The sequence below is a fragment of the Dunckerocampus dactyliophorus genome, chromosome 4 (genome assembly GCF_027744805.1).
Source record: "Dunckerocampus dactyliophorus isolate RoL2022-P2 chromosome 4, RoL_Ddac_1.1, whole genome shotgun sequence".
NCBI lineage: Eukaryota > Metazoa > Chordata > Actinopteri > Syngnathiformes > Syngnathidae > Dunckerocampus > Dunckerocampus dactyliophorus.
In genome coordinates, this window is record NC_072822.1 from 20,560,303 (window position 1) to 20,580,521 (window position 20,219).

Here is a 20,219-nt window from a genome sequence, read left to right on the forward strand (position 1 = left end):
GCTGAATAAATGAATGAATTTGACTGCCGAGATGGAGGATTATATATGTGGAGGTGATGAGACTGGTCAATCCAGAATGTTAATAAACCTCAAACTTGAACATTTAAGAAAGTGAAAGTGAGGTTTTGGCTTTTGTTGAGAATATCTCTGTGTGCACAATTATTAGGCAACTATTTAAAAGAACAAGAATTATTAGGAAACTCAAAGAAAAACTATTTTTTTTTGGAAACTGTATTTCTGACATTTCCAAATCAGTGACCAATACAGCCACCCTTCTTTTCAATAACACGGAAAAGTTTTCCATCCATGGAGTCAGTTTCTTGATCATTTCACCATCAACATTTTGTGCAGCAGCAACCAAAACCTGCCAGACACTGTTCAGAGAGGTGGACATTTTTTGTTCACTGTAAAGCTTAAGTTTAAGGGCCCACAAGTACTCAATAAGGTTTAGTTGAGGTGAGCGAGGAGGTCATGTCATTGTTTTTTAAGACCTTTACTAGCTAGCCACGCAGTGGAGTACTTGGATGCATAAGATGGAGTATTGTCCTGCATAAAAATCACGGTCTTCTTGAAAGATGCACACTTTTTCCTGTACCACTGTGTGAAAAAAGTGGCAGTAGGTTTGAGAGTTGGGTTTGAGTCCATCTTCAACCTGAAAAGGCCCAACAAGCTCATCTTTTACTAATTCCAGCCCTTACCGGTACCCCACCTCCACCTTGCTGGCGTCTGGGTTGGAGTGGAGCTCTCTACCCATTGCTGATGAAGCCACAGGCCCATCCCTCTGGTCTATCAAGAGTCACGATCATGTCATCAGTCCATAAAACTTTTGAAAAATCTGTCTTCAGATATTTCTTGGCCAAGTCAAAGCCTTTCAACTTGTGTGTCTTGTTCAGTGGTGGTCAGTTTTCAGCCTTTCTTACCTTGGCCATATTTCTGATCACTGAACACCGTGCACCATACTTCTGGACACGCCAGGAAGATTACAGTTCTGGAATATGACAACACTGGAGGATAATGGGTTCCAGGGAGCTTCACGTTTGAGTTTTCTCAAATATTTGGCAGTTAATTTGCATGGTTTTCTCTTGACATGTTTCTTGCGACACTTTTGTGCACTTGCAACAAAACATTTAATGGTTCTGTGGTCATGTCTTAATATCTTGGCAATTTCAAGAGTGCCGCATCCCTATGAAAGCTGTTTTGCAGTTCTTTCATAGTCTGTTAAATCTCTTTTCAAACACAGCACCCTGAGGCTGTCGTCTTGATCTCCGAGGGCTCCAATCATGTGACACCAGCACGGGGAGGGTTGCACAACTGTGGAAGACATCCTGCATTGTTCCAGTCCCAAAGAGACCACATCCTAGTGAGATGAAGGTCTTCAGGCCGGTAGCCCTGACATAGTATATGATGAAGACCATGGAACGGCTGCTGCTGTGTCACCTGAGGCCACAGTCCCACCACGCACTCTACCCTCTGCAGTTTGCATACCGGGAGAAAGTGGGAGTTTAGGACGCCATCATCCTCTTGCTCCACCAATCTCTCGTTCACCTGGACAGAGGCAGTGGTGCTGTGAGGATTACATTTTTGAACTTCTCCAGCGCCTTTAACACCATCTAGCCTCAGCTCCTCAGGGACAAATTGCCACAGATAGGAGTAGGATCACACCTGGTGGCGTGGATCACAGACTACACACCACAATACATGCGACTGGGGAACTGCAGGCAGGAAAACCGCAGGGAACTGTGCTCTCTCGTGTTCTGTTTACCCTGTACACGTCCGACTTTCAGTACAACTCTGAGCTCTGCCATGTACAGAAGTACGCGGACAACACGGCCATCGTGGGATGTATCAGGAATGGACTGAAGGATGAGTACAGAGAAGTGATCCAGGACTTTGTCAACTGTTGCGACACAAACCACCTGTACCTCAACACCACCCAGGGAAATGGTGGACACACAGTCCTGGAAAAACAGGACACACCCAGTACCTGTTCTCATTAAAGGTAACCGTGTGGAGGTGCTTCACACCGACAAATACTTACAGCCTGACATCTGTGGCAGAGCAAAGGACACTGAGGAGGCTCCTTTCCATCATGGACGACCAGCATCATCCAATGCCCAACATCATCTCCCAACAGAAGAACAGTTTCAGTGGCAGATTACTATCACTGCCCTGCTCTACTGAAAGACTGAGCAGATCATTCTTCCCCCACGCCATGCGGCTTTTCAACATATAAGAGGGGGAGCAATAGAAGCACATACAGGACTGGACTTTTGATGTAATTTTGATGTATTACTATTATGATGTGTTATTATTATGATGTAATATTATTATTCCTGATGTATTATTGCACTACAAAGTTGACATGATCTCTCCAATATTTATGTACTTTATTTGTTGTTTATTTCTTATTTTTCTTGTCTCTCATCTTTCGCCTGGGTTGTTTAATTTTATTTTCTGATTTAAGTGATTAGGTTCATCATGACATTTTTGCAGAGCTGCTGGAAATGTGAATTTCTCTTGGAGTTCAATAAAGTATCTATCTTTTGCCAGAGGAAGAGAAGCTGCCTAATAATTGTGCACACCTAATAAAGGGTATTGATCTCGTAAGGCCACACCCTCCCTCAGTACGCACATGCACCATCTGGTATGCTTAAACCCAATAGGCGTTCAAGTTTATTCAGCTTGGGGTTGGAAAATATGTATAAAAAAGAGAATATGGTCAAAATACTCACTTTCCTAATAATAGCGCACACAGTGTACAGACAAAAGTTCAAAACACAAATATGTTTCAGTTATTTGAAAAAAATGTTTTTCCGTTAATAAAAAAAATAAGTAGGAAACACTGTAAAACAATTTGACATTCATTTTTAACTATGGCGACTTATTCTCTTATTTTTCTTGTTATCCGTTATCCTCTTAATGAGCAAACTGTACAGTATTAAGTAGTCAGCCACGAACCTCACCGCATGTCACTGGGTTACTGTGACCCCTTATAGGACTATATAGAGAGGCAGAAGTTTACACTGGTTCTAACAAATTACAGTGCAATTCAAACAATCATAAACCACATACACAGGATTTAAAATCGCAAAAATATGGTTGCTTTTAAGGTTAAAAAAGCACTGGTTTCAAGGTACAATAAAATTGTAAAAAAAAGAGTTCCAAAGCCAAACTGAGAATTAGTCAATAGAAGACACCCAAACTATGCTCCAGCAAGTCCTCTGTGCGCTCAGCTATGATCAGTGGAGTATTGACTACTTCCTCGTGGAGACTTAACTGTGTTTAAAGCATAGAGCCTCACTTGAGGCCCCTGATAGACATTTTTTGAAGTGCTGAAGCATGAAGGAACCACATATACAAGACCCTGCTGCTCCCTCCGGGACAAAAAAGGACAGTGCATGAGCTTTTTGTGTTACACCTGCATGCTCACTGCTCATGCTCACTTTTGTTTTGGGTTCATGGTTCATGGTTCATGGTTCATGGTTTTAATTCATCTTGAACATGCATACAAGTCAAACAGTTGCACATCACACAATACAGTTCACAGTTTTGCATGTCCAAAAAGGAGTAGGAAGAAGCAAAGCTTATTTAATCCTACCCCTCATCAGCTTCACATCAATTGCAATACATTCACTCACCTCTTTTTCTTCCAGGTATGCTTTGTAAGGCTACATGACAATGTAGTGCGATCATAACAAGGTTTTCACTTACTAAAAGGAAGCTACAGGCATAATGATAACTGATAGAATGATTGAAGAAGTGTTTGATTGATAATGAATGAGTACAGACCATGTAGTCACCACAATGAAAAGTTAATAGTCAGTATAGTAATGGTTAGATGTTGTATTGTATGTACACAGTGGTTCAGGTCTCTTCTTCTTTGTATTTTGTGAACATCAACTGCTTGTACTTTTTATTAAAATCGCTCATTGTTGTGCATTGTTTGAGTTCCTTACTCAATCCATTCCACAACTTGATTCCACATACTGAAATGCTGAAAGTTTTCAGTGTTGTCCGTGCATATAAGTGTTTTAGGTTAAATTTTCCTCTCAGATCATATTTCTCCTCTCTTGTTGATAAGAATTGTTTTACATTTTTCGGTAGAAGGTTATTGTTTGCTTTATGCATAATTTTAGCCGTCTGAAGGTTTACTAGATCCGCAAATTTGAATAATTGTGATTTTATAAATAAGGAATTTGTGTGTTCTCTGTAAGCAGCATTATGGATGATCCTGAGTGACCTTTTTTGTAGCACAGTTAGTGGCTGAAGTGCACTTTTATAGTTATTGCCCCATAACTCGGCACAATAAGTTAGATATGGTAATATCAGTGAACAGTAGAGCGTATGTAGTGCTTTTTGGTCAAGGACAAATTTAGCTTTATTCAGTATTGAGGTGTTTCTTGCCACTTTATGTTTTACATTTTTAATGTGAGATTTCCAGTTCATCTTCTCATCTATTATAACCCCGAGAAATTTATTTTCGTTCGCCCTGTCAATGTCTACACCATCAATTTGTATTTGCTGGTACGTTTCCTTTTTACACTTACCAAATAGCATTACTTTAGTTTTACTGAGGTTCAGTGATAGTCTGTTTTTATCAAACCATCTTTTTAGTAGAGTAGTTTTAGGTTCAACTGTATCCAGCACGTTGTACAGAAATGTGGTCCTGCATATACCAAAAACAAGATTTTTTTCTCTTAACGAACTATTGCGTGAATTTATTTCATCACACTGCTCCGACACAGACCTATTAAAGGAAGTGATTTTCTATAAGGTTTCTGCACATCACGATGATGACCCTTTGATGTGAATGTGGTGTGTTAGGATTGGCACACTTAATGAAGGGATGCATGCATCGGTGCTGACTTATGAAATTGCAGCCGTGACTTTAATTCCTTGTTTGGAAAAAGATGATTATCACTGGAATCACTGGATCATCTGTATAAAAATGGAATATCCATCAAACTCTTCCAAGTAAAAACACTTCAATTCCATCAATTTAGTCAAACAAGTTTTCTGTTATATTTTCGAGTCCTGCAGCATTTTCCTTAATTATAGGGTGCAGGCTCAGTGATTTTAGCCTGTATGTGACACAAAAAGTCACACTTAAATGTTTCAGGTCATTAAACTAATTTAAATATTAGTCAATGACAACACAACTGAACACAAAATGCAGTTTTTAAATGAAACTTTTTATTATTAAGTGAGAAAAAAATCCAAACCTACATGGATCTGTGTGAAAAAGTGATCACCCCCTAAACCTAATAACTGGGCCACCCTTAGCAGCAACATCTGCAATCAAGCGTTTGCGATAACTTGCAGTGAGTCTCTTACAGCGCTGTGGAGGGATTTTGGCCCACTCATCTTTGCAGAATTGTTGTAATTTAGCCACAGTGGAGGGTTTTTGAGCATGGACCGCCTTTTTAAAGTGATGCCACAGCTTCTCAATAGGATTCAGGTCAGGACTTTGACTAGGCCACTCCAAAGTCTTCACTTTCTTTTTCTTCAGCAATCCAGAGGTGGACTTGCTGGTGTGTTTTGGATCATTGTACTGCTGCAGAACCCAAGTTGGTTTCAGCTTGAGGTCACAAACAGATGGCCAGACATTCTCCTTCAGCATTTTTTGGTAGACAGCAGCATTCATTGTTCCATTTATCACAGCAAGTCTTCCAGGTCCTGAAGCAGCATAACAGCCCCAGACCATCACACTACCACCACCACAATTTACTGTTGGCATGATGTTCTTTTTCTGAAATGCGACGTTACTTTTATGCCAGTTTTTTTTCAGTTTTGACATTACTATTTCAAAAGGTTGTAGATTGAAAATGGTTAGACATAAAGGCATACTGTAAATCATAAAAATCATCAGTGTGATCCAAAATTTGTGATGGGAGTAAATTTACCAATCTAATTTACATATTATGACGTAACTAGGCTCAGAATTTGTCAAATCCCTGTCTCCACGATATTGGCTCATCAAAAGGCTCATCAAAATGTCTGATCAACTTGTGATACTCTTCCTCATCTCTCAAGCAAACCCAGCCATCATCATCGTCATTTACAGCCGGATCTTGAACACCACTGCTGCCTCAGCGGCTATTATTACTGCTATTATTACATAGATTAGGGGTGGGAATTTCTGGCCACCTCACAATTTGATGAGATTACGATTCAGAGGCCTGCAATGCGATGCATCTCAATGCATCATTTTTTGTGATCAATAGTGTTGTCAATTTTGTTATGCATATTTTTTTCTATTTATAATTTCTTTTTACTCACTGTGTACTATTAAAACAAAGCATATCTGTAATGATCCACAGTGAACATAAACATGAAATAGATGAATTTATTTATTCCATTATCTTTTAATAATTGGAAGGTTACATCTACCAACATACAGTATTTACATTGCACTGAAAAATAAAATACGCCAGTAGCAGCATGTATAAAATTAACACACTTCAGCATATTCTGAGTAACCAACATAAAAAAATCTGCCATTATTCACAAATAAATAATAAAGACTTCTGAATTCAAAGTAAAATGCTGAGCATAGAATCTCATCTATTATGCTTGTGAATATTCTCATTCATCCGGGCCATTCTATTCTCAGGTCATATTTATCTATTAGCAGTCTTTTTTTTGCCGAGGAGTGTATCGTACCGTGTTTTTACATTCCCGCTGCCACCCTCACCATTAGCAGTATTTTTGACAACCCACCATGTCCCCTCCTGCCACCCCGAACATGGTTAAGCAAAGCATCAGCTCAAGTGTGCTGCGTGTGGACTGTCATGGCGAGCCGACTCGCTGCCGCACACACAAGGGGCTTCGATGTCCATAAACTTATAAACCTTGCAGAGAAACGCCCACAAATGTTGCTGAGATTGAAGTTACAGATGTCCGCCATCTCCTGGTGTAAAGTATTAACCACATGGTATTTGATATTTGTACTACTTCAGCAGTACAAATATCTGGGAACGGTGCTGGACTGCAGGCTTACATTTGAGTCTCGGGTGGATGCCGTATGTAAAAAAGCTCATCTGGGGATATATTTTTATTGTAAGCTTTGCAGTTTTAAAGTGGATAACACTTTTATGCAAATGTTTTATTCTTGTTTTATTGAATCAGTGCTGACTTTTTCTTTTATCAGCTGGTATGGGCTGCTCACCCTCAAAAACAGGAACAGGTTGCAGGGCATCACTAAAGTGTGCAGCAGAATTGTTGGCCCCAAGCTTAATGACTTAACTGTGTTGTATCAGAGGCGGACTCTGAAAAACGCTCAATCAGTCCTTGTTGATCCCAGTCATCCCCTGCATGATGAGTTCAGGTTGCTTCAATCGGGTCGCAGATACGGTGTTCCTAAATGTAGGATCAATAGGATGAGGAATTCTTTGGGTCCGGCAGCAACTGTTCTGCTGAATAACTGTAATGTTGGTGTTGTGATTACTTGTATTTATAATTTTTTATTTATTGTTGGTTTGTGTCTGTTTGATACTGCTGGCTGTACAACAAATTGCCCCTTGGGGATAATAAAGTTTACCTTGACCTTGACATGAGGCACCATATTTGCAGAAACGGCTTGCTAAATTCAGCGATGTTGTTTGTCACAATTTTGTGACTTTGGCGCTTAAAGGGTTAATACTGTGACATAGGCTGGTTGTTGATGAGGAGGTGGTCGATCAACATTCTGTTTGTTGGAGCAAAACTGGTTACTATCAGCCACATCCACGCCAAAACAACATAAAGCTGTTGTCTCAACAGGCAACCCATGGCCACACACACAAAGGGCTCAGTCTGTCACTTTCACAGACAAACGGAAAACCGGTAGTCTAACACTATTCATAACTGCCAGGTCGCTACATTCACGTTTTTAATAGAGCAAGAAACCCAGTTAACCCTTTATCTTCAAATACATAGTCACCGATACGACATACATTTCTGGTAGTAACGTTCAGCATTACGTAATTTCAACCTGTGACCTCCGGTGCCTGTAAATTTGGCGCTCTGCTAAATAACTAGCATAAAAGTAACGGCTCAGTGATAAAGGGTTCAGACATCATCTTTAGCAGTTCGGAATCAATATCATGATGAAAACATAAAATACATCTACTCACTAAAGATGTCACTCACCGGAGATGTCGATCCCTCACGGTGGCCGTAACTCGGCGTGTCGAACAGTTTTGCTGTGATCAACCAATCAGAGGACGGACAAATTTTGACATTGTTGGGGGCTTGCTAGTTGGACTTGTAAGGGGAATCTGAAATCTGATTACGAATAGTGTTTAGGTGACATGGGCCAGCACTACTGATTTTGAAGGCCCTGGGCAGATTACATTGACATGACAACACATAGAAGTTGAAATCTGATTGGACAAAAACTATCCAAGATACACTTACACTTCTGAAAGCAGTGCAGCCAAGAGACACACTACTAAATGACAATAACAGAATGTAGAAAATAATATGATACAATTTCATGGAACAAATACTACAATTTAAGCTGTAAACATAGGTCACTGCTTCTGATAGTGGTAAGGCCAGCAGAAAAGGCTTTGCTGGCCCTGACTACTCTCAACATGTGCCTTTTTCAAAGAGTGTTCATTTTTATTTTATGAGCATCTTTACTTTCTTAATTAGCAGGAGAAGTGAAACGTTCACACTCAAACATCGCCTCAAAAGAGCGAATATACTGCATTACAGTAGTCTGATGACTACATGTGTAAATGCCCATTTTACACAGACATGAGCAGGAAATAGCTGGTGAAAAAAACCATCAAATAATCTCTAATTGTGGTACAGAAATATAATTACACATCGAATTATGTACACATCGAGTAGGGCAGAAAGTAAACCATATGCCGTATTGTCCATTTTGACATGCAATGTAACCCCGACCATAAAATAACGGGACAGCATAAGAGAAAGAGACTTGAGTGAGAGGGCACATATATTTGTTTTCATTCATAGAAGCAATCACATGGTACATGTTGAAGTGCAGTAGCAAATTGAAGATGAAACACAAGTACCATCTCTGGTCCACCCTGTCAACTGGGTATGGATTGGATGGCTAAAGTTATTGGCCTCTTTCTTGTAATGCAGTTTTCTCTTCAGCCCCCAGCTGACACACTCATATATACCTGAAAATTAGTCTATATGTGATATGACCTTTTCATTTTAGAACATCAAGTATACTTCATCTTAAAGCAACACATTTTTTCTTTATGTATATGTTCATCCCTTTTTATTTACCTAGTCAAGGACATTAATGTTGCAATTTTCCTGCTTCCACAGAAATAATTTAATAATGAGGGAAAGGCAAAGGAACAGGTAGATTGGCACGTCCCACTTAGACCCTTTTATAATCAATATCACGCTCTTTATTAAAAGCACGTCCGAGGCAGGTTTTGAGGCTGATAAAATAAGAATAAAAAACATTCATCAAACAGGGCGTCGTGACAGCCAAGATAGCATCTGGGACAGCTTTTAAAGAAAAAAAGAATCCATCTAGATAACGTATTGCTATAGAGGATCATTAGCTTTGTGCACTTGGCAACCATGCATGGATCAAATACCTGCTGGTATACAAGGTATACCATATAGTGTCTTATAAATAAATAAAGATGCCATTCTTCCTCCACAGAGTAAAGCTGAGAGAAGGAGTGACGTTCCTCGGGGCCCGTCCCAGCAACCCCACACAGTGGATAGTAAGTCAGGATGTGAGGAGCGAAGGTCATCGCGTGGTCACACTCCGCTGCCACAGGAAGGAGTCCAGCTTCGATCAGCAGAGGTCAGAACATATATTTACTTCACACGCATGTTTTTGGGAAATTTGATATACTCATTAAAAACAGAAGATTTGTTGTTTTATGTTAACTCTTGTCTGTACTAACCCTTTTTGGTTTATATTTGACCTAAACATTTGCCTTATCACATTGTAGTTATACAACTACCCTTTTTGGACTTGTTTTCAGTATTTTGGGAAATATTTGTCTTTTGATGCTTGTCATAACACTAGCTTTATATATGCTTGATATATCCTTGATATTGATATGATATTGCCCAGCACGATACCGATATTAACCGATACTGATATAGGCAGCAGCGCTTCCCTTAAACAAAATAGTAATTATAAAAATCATGACCAATAGTCAACTGAAATAACATGTTCTCCTACTAACTCGTTTTTGTCCCGATATTGGCCAACCAATATTAGTACAGTGGAGCGTTGGTTAGCATCCGCCCAGGTTAGCATGTTTTCCATTTAACATTGAAAATTTAAGCCAAAATTTCACCTGGGTTTGCATTTTCCAGGTAATGTACAATATGGCACACGTCCTGTCATGTTATTAATACACCGTGGGAGTCCAACTGTGTTGTTAATGCATTTTTATCACAAAACTGCCTGTCCTGTTAGCATACTTAGCTTGCTAACAAAATGGCAAGTGGAACCGGGGGTCAGCTTTGTCGCCCGTCATCAGCGGTTGACTCTCAAAAATGTGAACACAAACACGTTTTTGTAGATTTACAATTATAGTTTTACCTTAAATGTTAATTCCTTTCATGATTTATATGCATTTACAATTGTTTTCTACATGTAAAACTATAATTGTAAAACAATAAATATTTTGTGTTAACATGTTTGGCTTTCTGGAATGGATGAATTGGATTTACATTAATTCCTATGGGAAAAATTTATTCGGTTAGCTCCCGTTTCCGTCCGGAAACAAATTAATGAAACTAACCAAGGTTCCACTGCACAGTGAGAAGATGTAATCTCCTTACAGAGAAGTAAGAGACACGATTTGAACAACACTACCTTTATGAAAGCTAAAATAGAATATGTGCTGCCTTAAGATGGAGTCATTATTTGAGTTGCAAATGTGACATCAAAAGTACAAGTATGTAATCCAAATAGTGATGGTGAGTGGGAGTTATTTACATTAAGTGTACAGGGTGTTATGGAACATGTAATTTGGTCCAGTGATATGATTACACATGCTGGTTTAGCGGAGCGTGGCCAGAAGGGATTGTATTGCAACAGCCAAAGTACACATAACATTGAGGAATTTGTACGTTAACAATTGAGGTAATAAAGGGGGAAAAAAAAGACATAAACACGTCAATTACAACAAGATACTGTAATGCAACATTCAGACCAGCTCAGTTTTATACAACCCTCCTTTCATTGGCTTAGACCAGGGGTCACCAACGTGGTGCCCGCGGGCACCAGGTAGCCCCCCACGACCACATGAGGTGCCCGCAAGCCTGCTTTTCATTCAGGTTTTCAGTTAATAATGAAAGAACAGTAGAAAGAAATGCATTCTGAAATACAAAATGTGAGTTGTGGACACCAGCATTTTGTTCATGTTCTGGTAAAACAAGCATATTCAGCATATAACATTGTTTGGGTTTAAAATAAGCTCTGAAAATAAATGTTACAAAAATGAGTAGTTCTTGGCCATTTTCATTTCGTAAAAGTAGCTCTCACAAGGAAAAACGTTGGTGACCCCTGGCTTAGACTAATTAAATCGGGAGCCACATTTCTGACTTGACACTGGCTGAAAGGTACAAGGATGCTAAATGTTTGATTCAAGGGCTGGCTTGATTTGCAAGAAACCTGACTAGCACATTTGTGATTGAATCCTCATGGACAGAAGCAGGAACATGTTTTCTGATGAAATTTCACAGCCCCTCTTTGCCAAGCTAAATTTGTCAGAATACTTGTACTATGTTTTGTGTTCAGTTTGTTGGCCTTTACAAGCTACAGCCTTACGGTTTGCTTGTGCATGACATTGAGTGGAGATGCAGCATCTTGAAGCACATAAAAAAAAAACGCTGTCAGCAAACTGGCAGCAGTGAGCAACGACACTTGGCAGTCCGCCTTTACAGTTAACTCACTATGTTAGAAGGTAGTATTCTCTGCTCTCTGTTTGCTTGGACCTCCTTCTGCCATACCCACATACAGTACTGCACGTATATGCTCCTTTGAGTTTTATAATTATTTTGAATTGCTTTCTAAAGTGAGGAAGTCTAACTCCAACCATTAAGACCATTAGAATGCTCCTTAATCCATACAGCTGTCAAAGTCACTGGCAAGAGAAGCCCAAAGATCGTGATGGCTATACAAAGCACAATTCTGTACTTTTCCTTTTTCTTGTCCGACTTAATCCCAGTCTTTACAATGAAGCCCCTCTAGAAGGGGATTAGGCACAGCTATCGCATCTGTCGAGCTGTCATACAGCCGCCTTTCTTCCCCTAGCTCTCTCTTTAAGGATGAAAGGATGACAGGATGTGTGGATGCTGTATAGGTCAAACGAACTCTGCTGAGTTATTTATTTTCTGTCTGAACAAGGCTGTAAACATGAGGATCAGTCTACACTCACTGGCTGCAACATTAGATACACTTCACAGTGGGGAGAAATACAAGAGTTTTACCAAAATTCTACCAAAAGATAATTTTTAGGTATTAATTTAATAATATGTTTATTATTGTGCTTGTAGTAGTAGTAGTAGGAGTGCAGTCCATCATATTAAGAGGGAATATTTTCATGTAGCTTGTACTGTTCAGTTGCATGCACATATTTTTGCGTTCAATTCTGCATTACCTTTTGGCACCTTACTGTTAGAATGCCAGGTGGAACTAGTTGAGTGGTCGACAGAGAATCTTCTGTTCCATGGGAATGCAAAGAAAATAACATACAAATCGTTATTTAAAAACAAAATCCATGGATGGATTGAGATCAAAAGAGGATTCTTGTCACCCTGCTTACACCCCCCACAGTGAAAGCACAGGCCACCCTAACCAAACCAAACCATGGCAAGCTGAACTGAAGTGTACTGCCTGGTTAAAACATTGTTTAAGGTAACCAAAATATCAAAAATATATCTCAAAATACATATTTACATAATATATAACAAGGGGGTGCAGTAATGAGCGGTCCCGAGGATTTCCGGCCAGCTGTCGAACCCCTTTTGTCCGATTACTGACACAAAATAAACACAGTTAGGACACTGATAAATTGTTACTTACAGCTTTGCTCTGCTGACTCTTCAACACGACCGAGTAAGGTTGGGAAGGCGTCGGACTTCAGCTTCGTATTGGCCCATGTTCACAAAACAGTCCCGTGTGAAATGCTGTTGACAAATGAACATATTTTTCTATTGTTGGCCGGGAATCAGCAACTCCAACCACTTCTGCCTGATGCTTGCCTCTTTAGGCACACTCGAACAAACATTTCCTGGGAGCCATATATGCAAACGGTAAACAGAGCAGAGCGAGGCAGAGCGGGGGAAGGGCAGGCCTACAAAGTTTTCCTGGGTTGCATTGATGTCAATGGAACTCAGGGTTAAAAAAAACACAGCGTGTAGAGCCGTCCAAAACTGCTTTCAGGTCTCACCTCCAAATGTGCAAACCTCATTATCTGGCGCGTTGGCAGCGTTTAACACGAGAATACGACATTGTAAAAATATTTATAGGTCACAAAAGAGGAAAAGCATAATAGGTCCCCTTTAAACTTTTGATCAGCTGATGAGCAGTCTATTATTTCACTTTAATGGTTATTTGCAATAAATTGCTTGCTCAAAAATGTTTTTTTTTTGTCTCCCTCTCATTTCTTCTGTTTTGCATTTTGAACCTCTACCTACAACCTCCTTAAGATCCAACAATGCAAAATGTAAATTCTTGTAATTTTTTAACTGGTCGTAAAATTTATGATCATGCGTGTACAGTATATGCAGTACTCATTACTGCAAGCTGTTGCAATCATGGCCATTTTAAAAATATACTCCTCTGACAGTGTCCATCCAAGTCACTCATATTATCGCTATAAAGGTGAGAGGCATTGGTTGGTTTGTTGTTATTAGTTATTGATCAGGATTACACAGAATTTCACAAAACTTGACAGGAAGTCGGACACATATTGATAAAGAATCACTTAAAAGGAAAACTGCACTTTTTTGGGGAATGTTGCCCATCATCCACAGACCTTATATGTGACATGAACACACGTCTTTTTCTTTTCTGGGCTTTCTAAAGATATAAAAACAGAAAAAGAGACAACTCATGACTGCACATAATGGGACACATTATGCCGCCTACAAAGGCCGCTACTAAAACATCTCCAAAAACCTCCAACAAGGTTTTCTGGTTTTATATACATGCTGTGATCATGTAGTAACAGGTACATTCATGATAACATGTAATACTTACAGAATTTTTTGTGTATTTTGGTCCTGTTAAGCATAACAGGAACTTCCTTCCGAGGTGCATTGATTTTACATAGTAGAAATATTACAACATTTTGAAATTTGTAAAATCAAATCTGTGATTAATTCTATCTGATAAAGCATGACTTGAACTTTAATTTAATACTTCATTTACTTCTCTATCCCAAATATTAAAGATGTTAGAGCATATTTTGTACCGTAAAATACTGCCCTTGGTCCCCATTGCTTTAACGTTGAGTCAAGATAAAAGCTGTGGTCGACCCATGGACCTTGGTAAGTACAACCGTGCTACAAAATATATAATAACTAGGCTGTGAAAATCTGTTTTAAAAGTCAACAGAGTATCAATTTACATTTTTTGATCATCAAAAAGTCCAGGGAAGAAAGTCAAGTGTCATATTTTTCATGTATATGGCAACACACTGTGTATTCGTTTTCGCTCCACACTAACCACAATGCAAACGGGACATGTATTTCCAGGCAAAAAAAACATATTTTGCACAATCCAATTTAATGATATTTTGTCTGCAGATAGATATTAAAGTCAATTAATATCCCATATACCTTTTATCTTGCCCTATGACTCCGGTCCATGAGTTTAAAAAGCTTAAAGTTATACTTCATTTTTCAAGCACTAATTTGACTTGATGTGACAACACTCAATATAAATCCGATACGAAATTGAAGATGAAGAAGTAATCTAGCTAACAAACATACATACGAATGAAAATACGCTTGATATCATTTGAAAAAATTGCATTTTTAAGGACGTCCACATGGACTATCCTTACAGAGCGCACATGCTCAGTGTCAGATTTTTTCATCGCTAAAATACGGGTTTTGTAACATTGCTACACATAGCAACATAGAAACAAATTGACTTTTCCAAATTCAAAAACAAAAACAGCAGCAGTGAATTGTACAAAAGTACTACTTTTTGTCCTATTTGACACAAACCTGAATGAAATTTTTGATGCCTGTTTTAGAGTAATACGAATACATGGGAAATGAATTGTTCAATAATATTTTTTGGTACACAATAACAAAATTAACATAATAAAAGTTAGTAAAAAGTATACAGTATCTTAAATATCTTTGTTATAGAATTGTGTCCTGTATAAACAGTATAAATTCACAGTCCAGGGTTACGATAGCACAGGTGTATCCAACTTGCAGCACTATTAAAGCTACTTTGACATAAAAAAGGAGAGGTGAGCTATTTGTGTTTTATTGACTGCCAACACTTAAATTGTACTTTATTTACAAACTGTCGTCAATTGACTCCACATATTACGTACTATTTTTCATTCTCACAATAATAGGGAACAAATTGAATGTCAACACAAGAGGGTCGGGTTCTTTTATCTGGTCGCACATACAGAGCCAACAGGCAGACAGGCGGTTCTGGTGCATATTTATGAAAACAAAGCGCAGTGAAACTGAAATTGTTGTGATATTTTAAACTGTTTTCCACCTAATTGTGGTTAATATGTGTGTAACTAATAAGCTACTTATATGTATCCATATGGCATATGTATCCATTCACACAATATATTACTTAACATTGTTTTCAGGTAAAAAAAAAACAAAACGACCTTATTTTTAAGGTACTGCGGCTCCTATTTTGTCGTGGCGGTGTGCCAGGATCAATTACATGTTGCACAACCCCTTACATACCCTAATGAATTACATGTTATCATGAATATGACAACATTAAATGATCACTGCATGTATATAAAACCATGAAGCGTTGTTGGAGGTGTTATAATAGCGGGCTTTGTAGGCGTAATACGTGTGTCCCATTACGTGCATTAATGAGCTTCCTCTTTTCATCTGTTTTTATATCTTTAGAACGCAAAGAAAAGAGACAGACGTGTGTGTTCATGTCTCACAAAAGGATTGTCGATGATGATGATGATGTGGAAAATTTTAAAAAATGCAGTTTTCGTTTCAGTTAACCAGAGCCTGTGTTCATCTGCTACTGTAAATTGTTAACATTTTGGACGTTTGTTGTGCTTGGGTCACATCATCGAGATGGATTTTAATATGATTTTACATTACTTTTGAGTCTGCCTGTAAGTTGTGTGTCCCCCACATCTGAAATCAAAATTTCATCCATGTTCATATGGACTTCAAATTGTTTTCTGCATGTAAAACTATAATTGTAAACTATAAAAACATGTTTACATTCATGGCTTTCTGGAACGGATTCATTGGATTTACATTATTTTTATGGGACAAATTGATTCAGTTAAAGTACATTTCGGTTAGATTCAGACCTTCTGGAACAGATTAATGACAGGGTTCCTCTGGAGCTATTAGTGCCTCATTTTGGTGCTAAATTAATGCAGACAGAAACCTGCAACAAATGCTTGAAGGTGATATTATGCAAGTAACATCTTGAAAGTAAGTTGGGGGCTTGTGTCAATGTGACCATGACTGGAGATGAGAATGCAGTTTTTAAGTGAAAGCTTTTATTATACAAGGGGAAAAAATGAAAAATCTATATGGCCCTGTGTGAAAAAGTGATTGCCCCCTAAACCTAATAACTGGTTGGGCCACCCTTAGCAGCAACAACTCCAATCAAGCGTTTGCGATAACTTGCAATGAGTCTCTCTTACAGCGCTGTGGAGGAATTTTAGCCCATTCATCTTTGCAGAATTGTTGTAATTCAGCCACATTAGATGTTTTTTCAGCATGAACCACCTTTTTAAGGTCATGCCACAGCATCTCAATAGGATTCAGGTCAGGACTTTGACTAGGCCACTCCAAGGTCTTCATTTTGTTTTTCTTCATCCATTCAGAGGTGGACTTGCTGGTGTGTTTTGGATCATTGACCTGCTGCACAACCGAAGTTTGTTTTAGCTTGAGGTCACGGACAGATGGTTGGACATTTTCCTTCAGGAATTTTTGGCAGACAGCAGCATTCATGGTTTTATCACAGAAAGTCTTCCAGGTTGTGATGCAGCAAAACAGCCCCAGACCATCACACTACCACCAACATATTTTACTGTTGGTATGATGTTCTTTTTCTGAAATGCGGTGTTACTTTTACGCCATTTGTAATGGGACACATACCTTCCAAAAAGTTCTGCTTTTGTCTCGTCAGACCACATAGTACTTTCCCAAAGGTCTTACCAGTCTTGATGTTCTTTTTGTTCTGTAGTGGTTTTCATCTTAGAACTCTGCCATGCAGGCCGTTTTTGCCCAGTGTCTTTCTCATGGTGAAGTCATGAACACTGACCTTAACTGGGGCAAGTGAGGCCTGCAGTTCTTTGGATGTTGTTGTGAGGTCTTTTGTGACCTCTTGAATGTGTCATCGCTGTGCTCTTGGGCTAAAATTTTGGTTGGCCGACAACTGCTGGGAAGGTTCACCACCATTCCATGTCTTCACCATTTGTGAATAATGGCTTTCACTGTGGTTCGCTGGAGTCCCAAAGCTTTACAAATGGCTTTATAACCTTTTCCAGACTGATACAGTAGATCTCAATTAATGTCAGTTAAATGATGTTTATTATGTATGCAGGTTTGGATTTTTTTTCTCCCTTAATAAAAAGTTCAATTTAAAAACTGCATTTTGTGTTCAGTTGTGTTGTCTTTGACTAAAATTCAAATTTGATGATCTGAAACATTTAAGTGTGATATACAAAAGATATAAGAAATCCGGAAGGGGGCAAACACTTTTTCACACCACTGTATAATATGCTATTATATTTTGGTGCAGATTGAGAAATGTATTTGTATTTATTGTGTTTATTTTATTATTATTTCTTATTTCAGCTGTCTTGCTTTGCTTTAGGGCCAAGTGGGGAAGTTATCCACCACAATCAACACATGGAGCTTTGGTGAAACAACTTGTTGAGTGTAGCATTTGGCACTCACTTGCACAATACAATGGTCTTCAATTGGCATGGTAGTTACAGTATTTGTATAATTATATTGTATATTGTGCAGGTGTGGCTAATGGAGTGTTTGGAATGACTGACCACTTTCTATAAATATTTAGATGTATAAATATGTATTGCCATACACATCAGCCTTTTTCTATTATGCCTGTTTAGATTAGAGTAAAATATACCATGCCCTTGTCTGAGCATCTCCTGACTCCACTTGTCATCATCATTCTAGCTCAGCTCACTTAAAGTAGTGTGCTATTATTGTATCGTTTGGCCTTATAGTGTCCCAGATTACAATGATCTTTTTTCATTCAGTTCAGACTAATCGTTCATGGTGATTTCTCAATTCTTAGCTGTCTTCAAGTATTCACACTCTAAACTGTCCCCTTTTATTTTAAAGAGGAACATCAGATGGTACAGTATGTGCATCATTTACACATCAAACGGACCGCCTCAGGGTGGGCAGCTGTTAGTGGCTGAACTAATGACACCAGCAAGCATACAGTATATGTCATCTGTAATGGCTCCCTTATTAGCAGACACACACACACACACACACACACACACACTCAACATTGGAAGGGGACCTCGTACTATGACCTAGAACAAACGATGCTGAATAATTCTTGGGTATAATTGGGTATGGTGTGCCATCATGCTGACATGCAGCCCCCATACCTCTGCTACGCACCTCCCCCCCTCCCCCCAAACACACACACACCTGCATGAGCCCAGCTGAACAGATGGGTCACTGTGTGTGTAGGTTTATTCACTGACTAAAAGCTGTTTGCCTCAGCTGGTTGAACTAATTCCATTGTTAACAGCTGATGCTTAAGCCACGCCCTCATCATTGAGTGCCGTGCACGTTACTCTTTCGTCTTGCCAAGGTTCAGTCTTCAAGTTAAAATATGATAAATGCACAGGTTGGATTAACAATATACATTTCACCATCATCCAGTAAGCAATGTGAATATCTGCATCAAAAAGCATTATTTACATTCTCTGTGAATCATTTTCTATACTCTGCAGACATTCACACTTTCCTAAGGTAATGCAAAAGTGTTTTCTCTGAATGTCATTGTTGAGCCCATTGAAAGACCCTCAAGGGTCATAATTTCTTTCTGACCGGTGCACGCTTTCTAGCTTACTCAACATACTGATGAACAAACATGTAAATGGTGGTTCCTGAAGGAAAGCATAGCAGTATTACTTTTGCTGTATTGATAATGAAAGCAGCCTAGAAATGATAGGTTTGCATCATGATCACTCGATGTTAGAACATTTTGTGTTTGAATTGCTCTCATTTAAGAGTAACATCCTCATATACAATACAATACAATATAGTATAATGTACAGTATAAGCCCAAAATTGTATACAAGAGTGTCTTTCTGCTTTTCTATCAGTGACCTTGTTTTTTTGTGTTATATCATCAAATCACACGCTTGTCACGTGAAATGCAAAGCAACTGTACTGCACTGAATGAAAAGGGACTTAGCATTCCGTTATCACACAATGCGTGATGTTTGCTACTTGTCATTCTGTTACACACAGCCAAATGAGAAATGTGATGTGTTTTGGAGGATTAGCTTTGCCCCTGCATGAAGAAGTATAGCAGTCAAGCCACATATTTTCATTTAAAAGAATATGGCATCCTTTCTCTGACAAAATGTGATTCCCAGTGATGATGAAACAATACATAAAAAATCTAAATATGTCTTTATAGGAAGGGACAAAGTTCCTATGTGTGGTCCTCATAATATTGTCTAGAGTGCACTCTAGTAGATTGAAAAGTTCACTTTGTCACCATTAAAGGCAGCGCCATTCAAAACAAAGGCAGTCCTGCTTCCTCAGCATGTCATAAGCCGTAAGTGGAGGCTTCAGTAAATGTGCCATGGCTGGGCCTTAGTAGTTCATTAGGACTGCTTGGGTGCAGATGGATTTCCCCGGTGAGTCGCCACTTCATTAATCCCCCACACCACACCCAGCCGGGGGACAGTAGCCCAGTCATTACAGCGACGGTCCACTTCAGATAAGGTGTCGTGTTTTTTCCCCGCTCTCTTCATCATGACCTATCTTCCCTAGTCTTACTTCTAACA

The 20,219-nt window shown here is 38.9% G+C and overlaps 1 protein-coding gene across 3 annotated transcripts in view; it reads left to right on the top strand.

Annotated features, from left to right (window-relative positions):
- si:dkeyp-14d3.1 (transmembrane protein 132C) overlaps positions 1-20,219 on the top strand; it is a 191,348-nt gene that overhangs the window by 87,668 nt on the left and 83,461 nt on the right. For all 3 annotated transcript variants that reach the window (XM_054774339.1, XM_054774340.1, XM_054774341.1), the window contains one exon: positions 9,641-9,787. In XM_054774339.1, the coding sequence (XP_054630314.1) occupies positions 9,641-9,787 (147 nt within the window). The remainder of the gene's footprint in view (positions 1-9,640; positions 9,788-20,219) is intronic.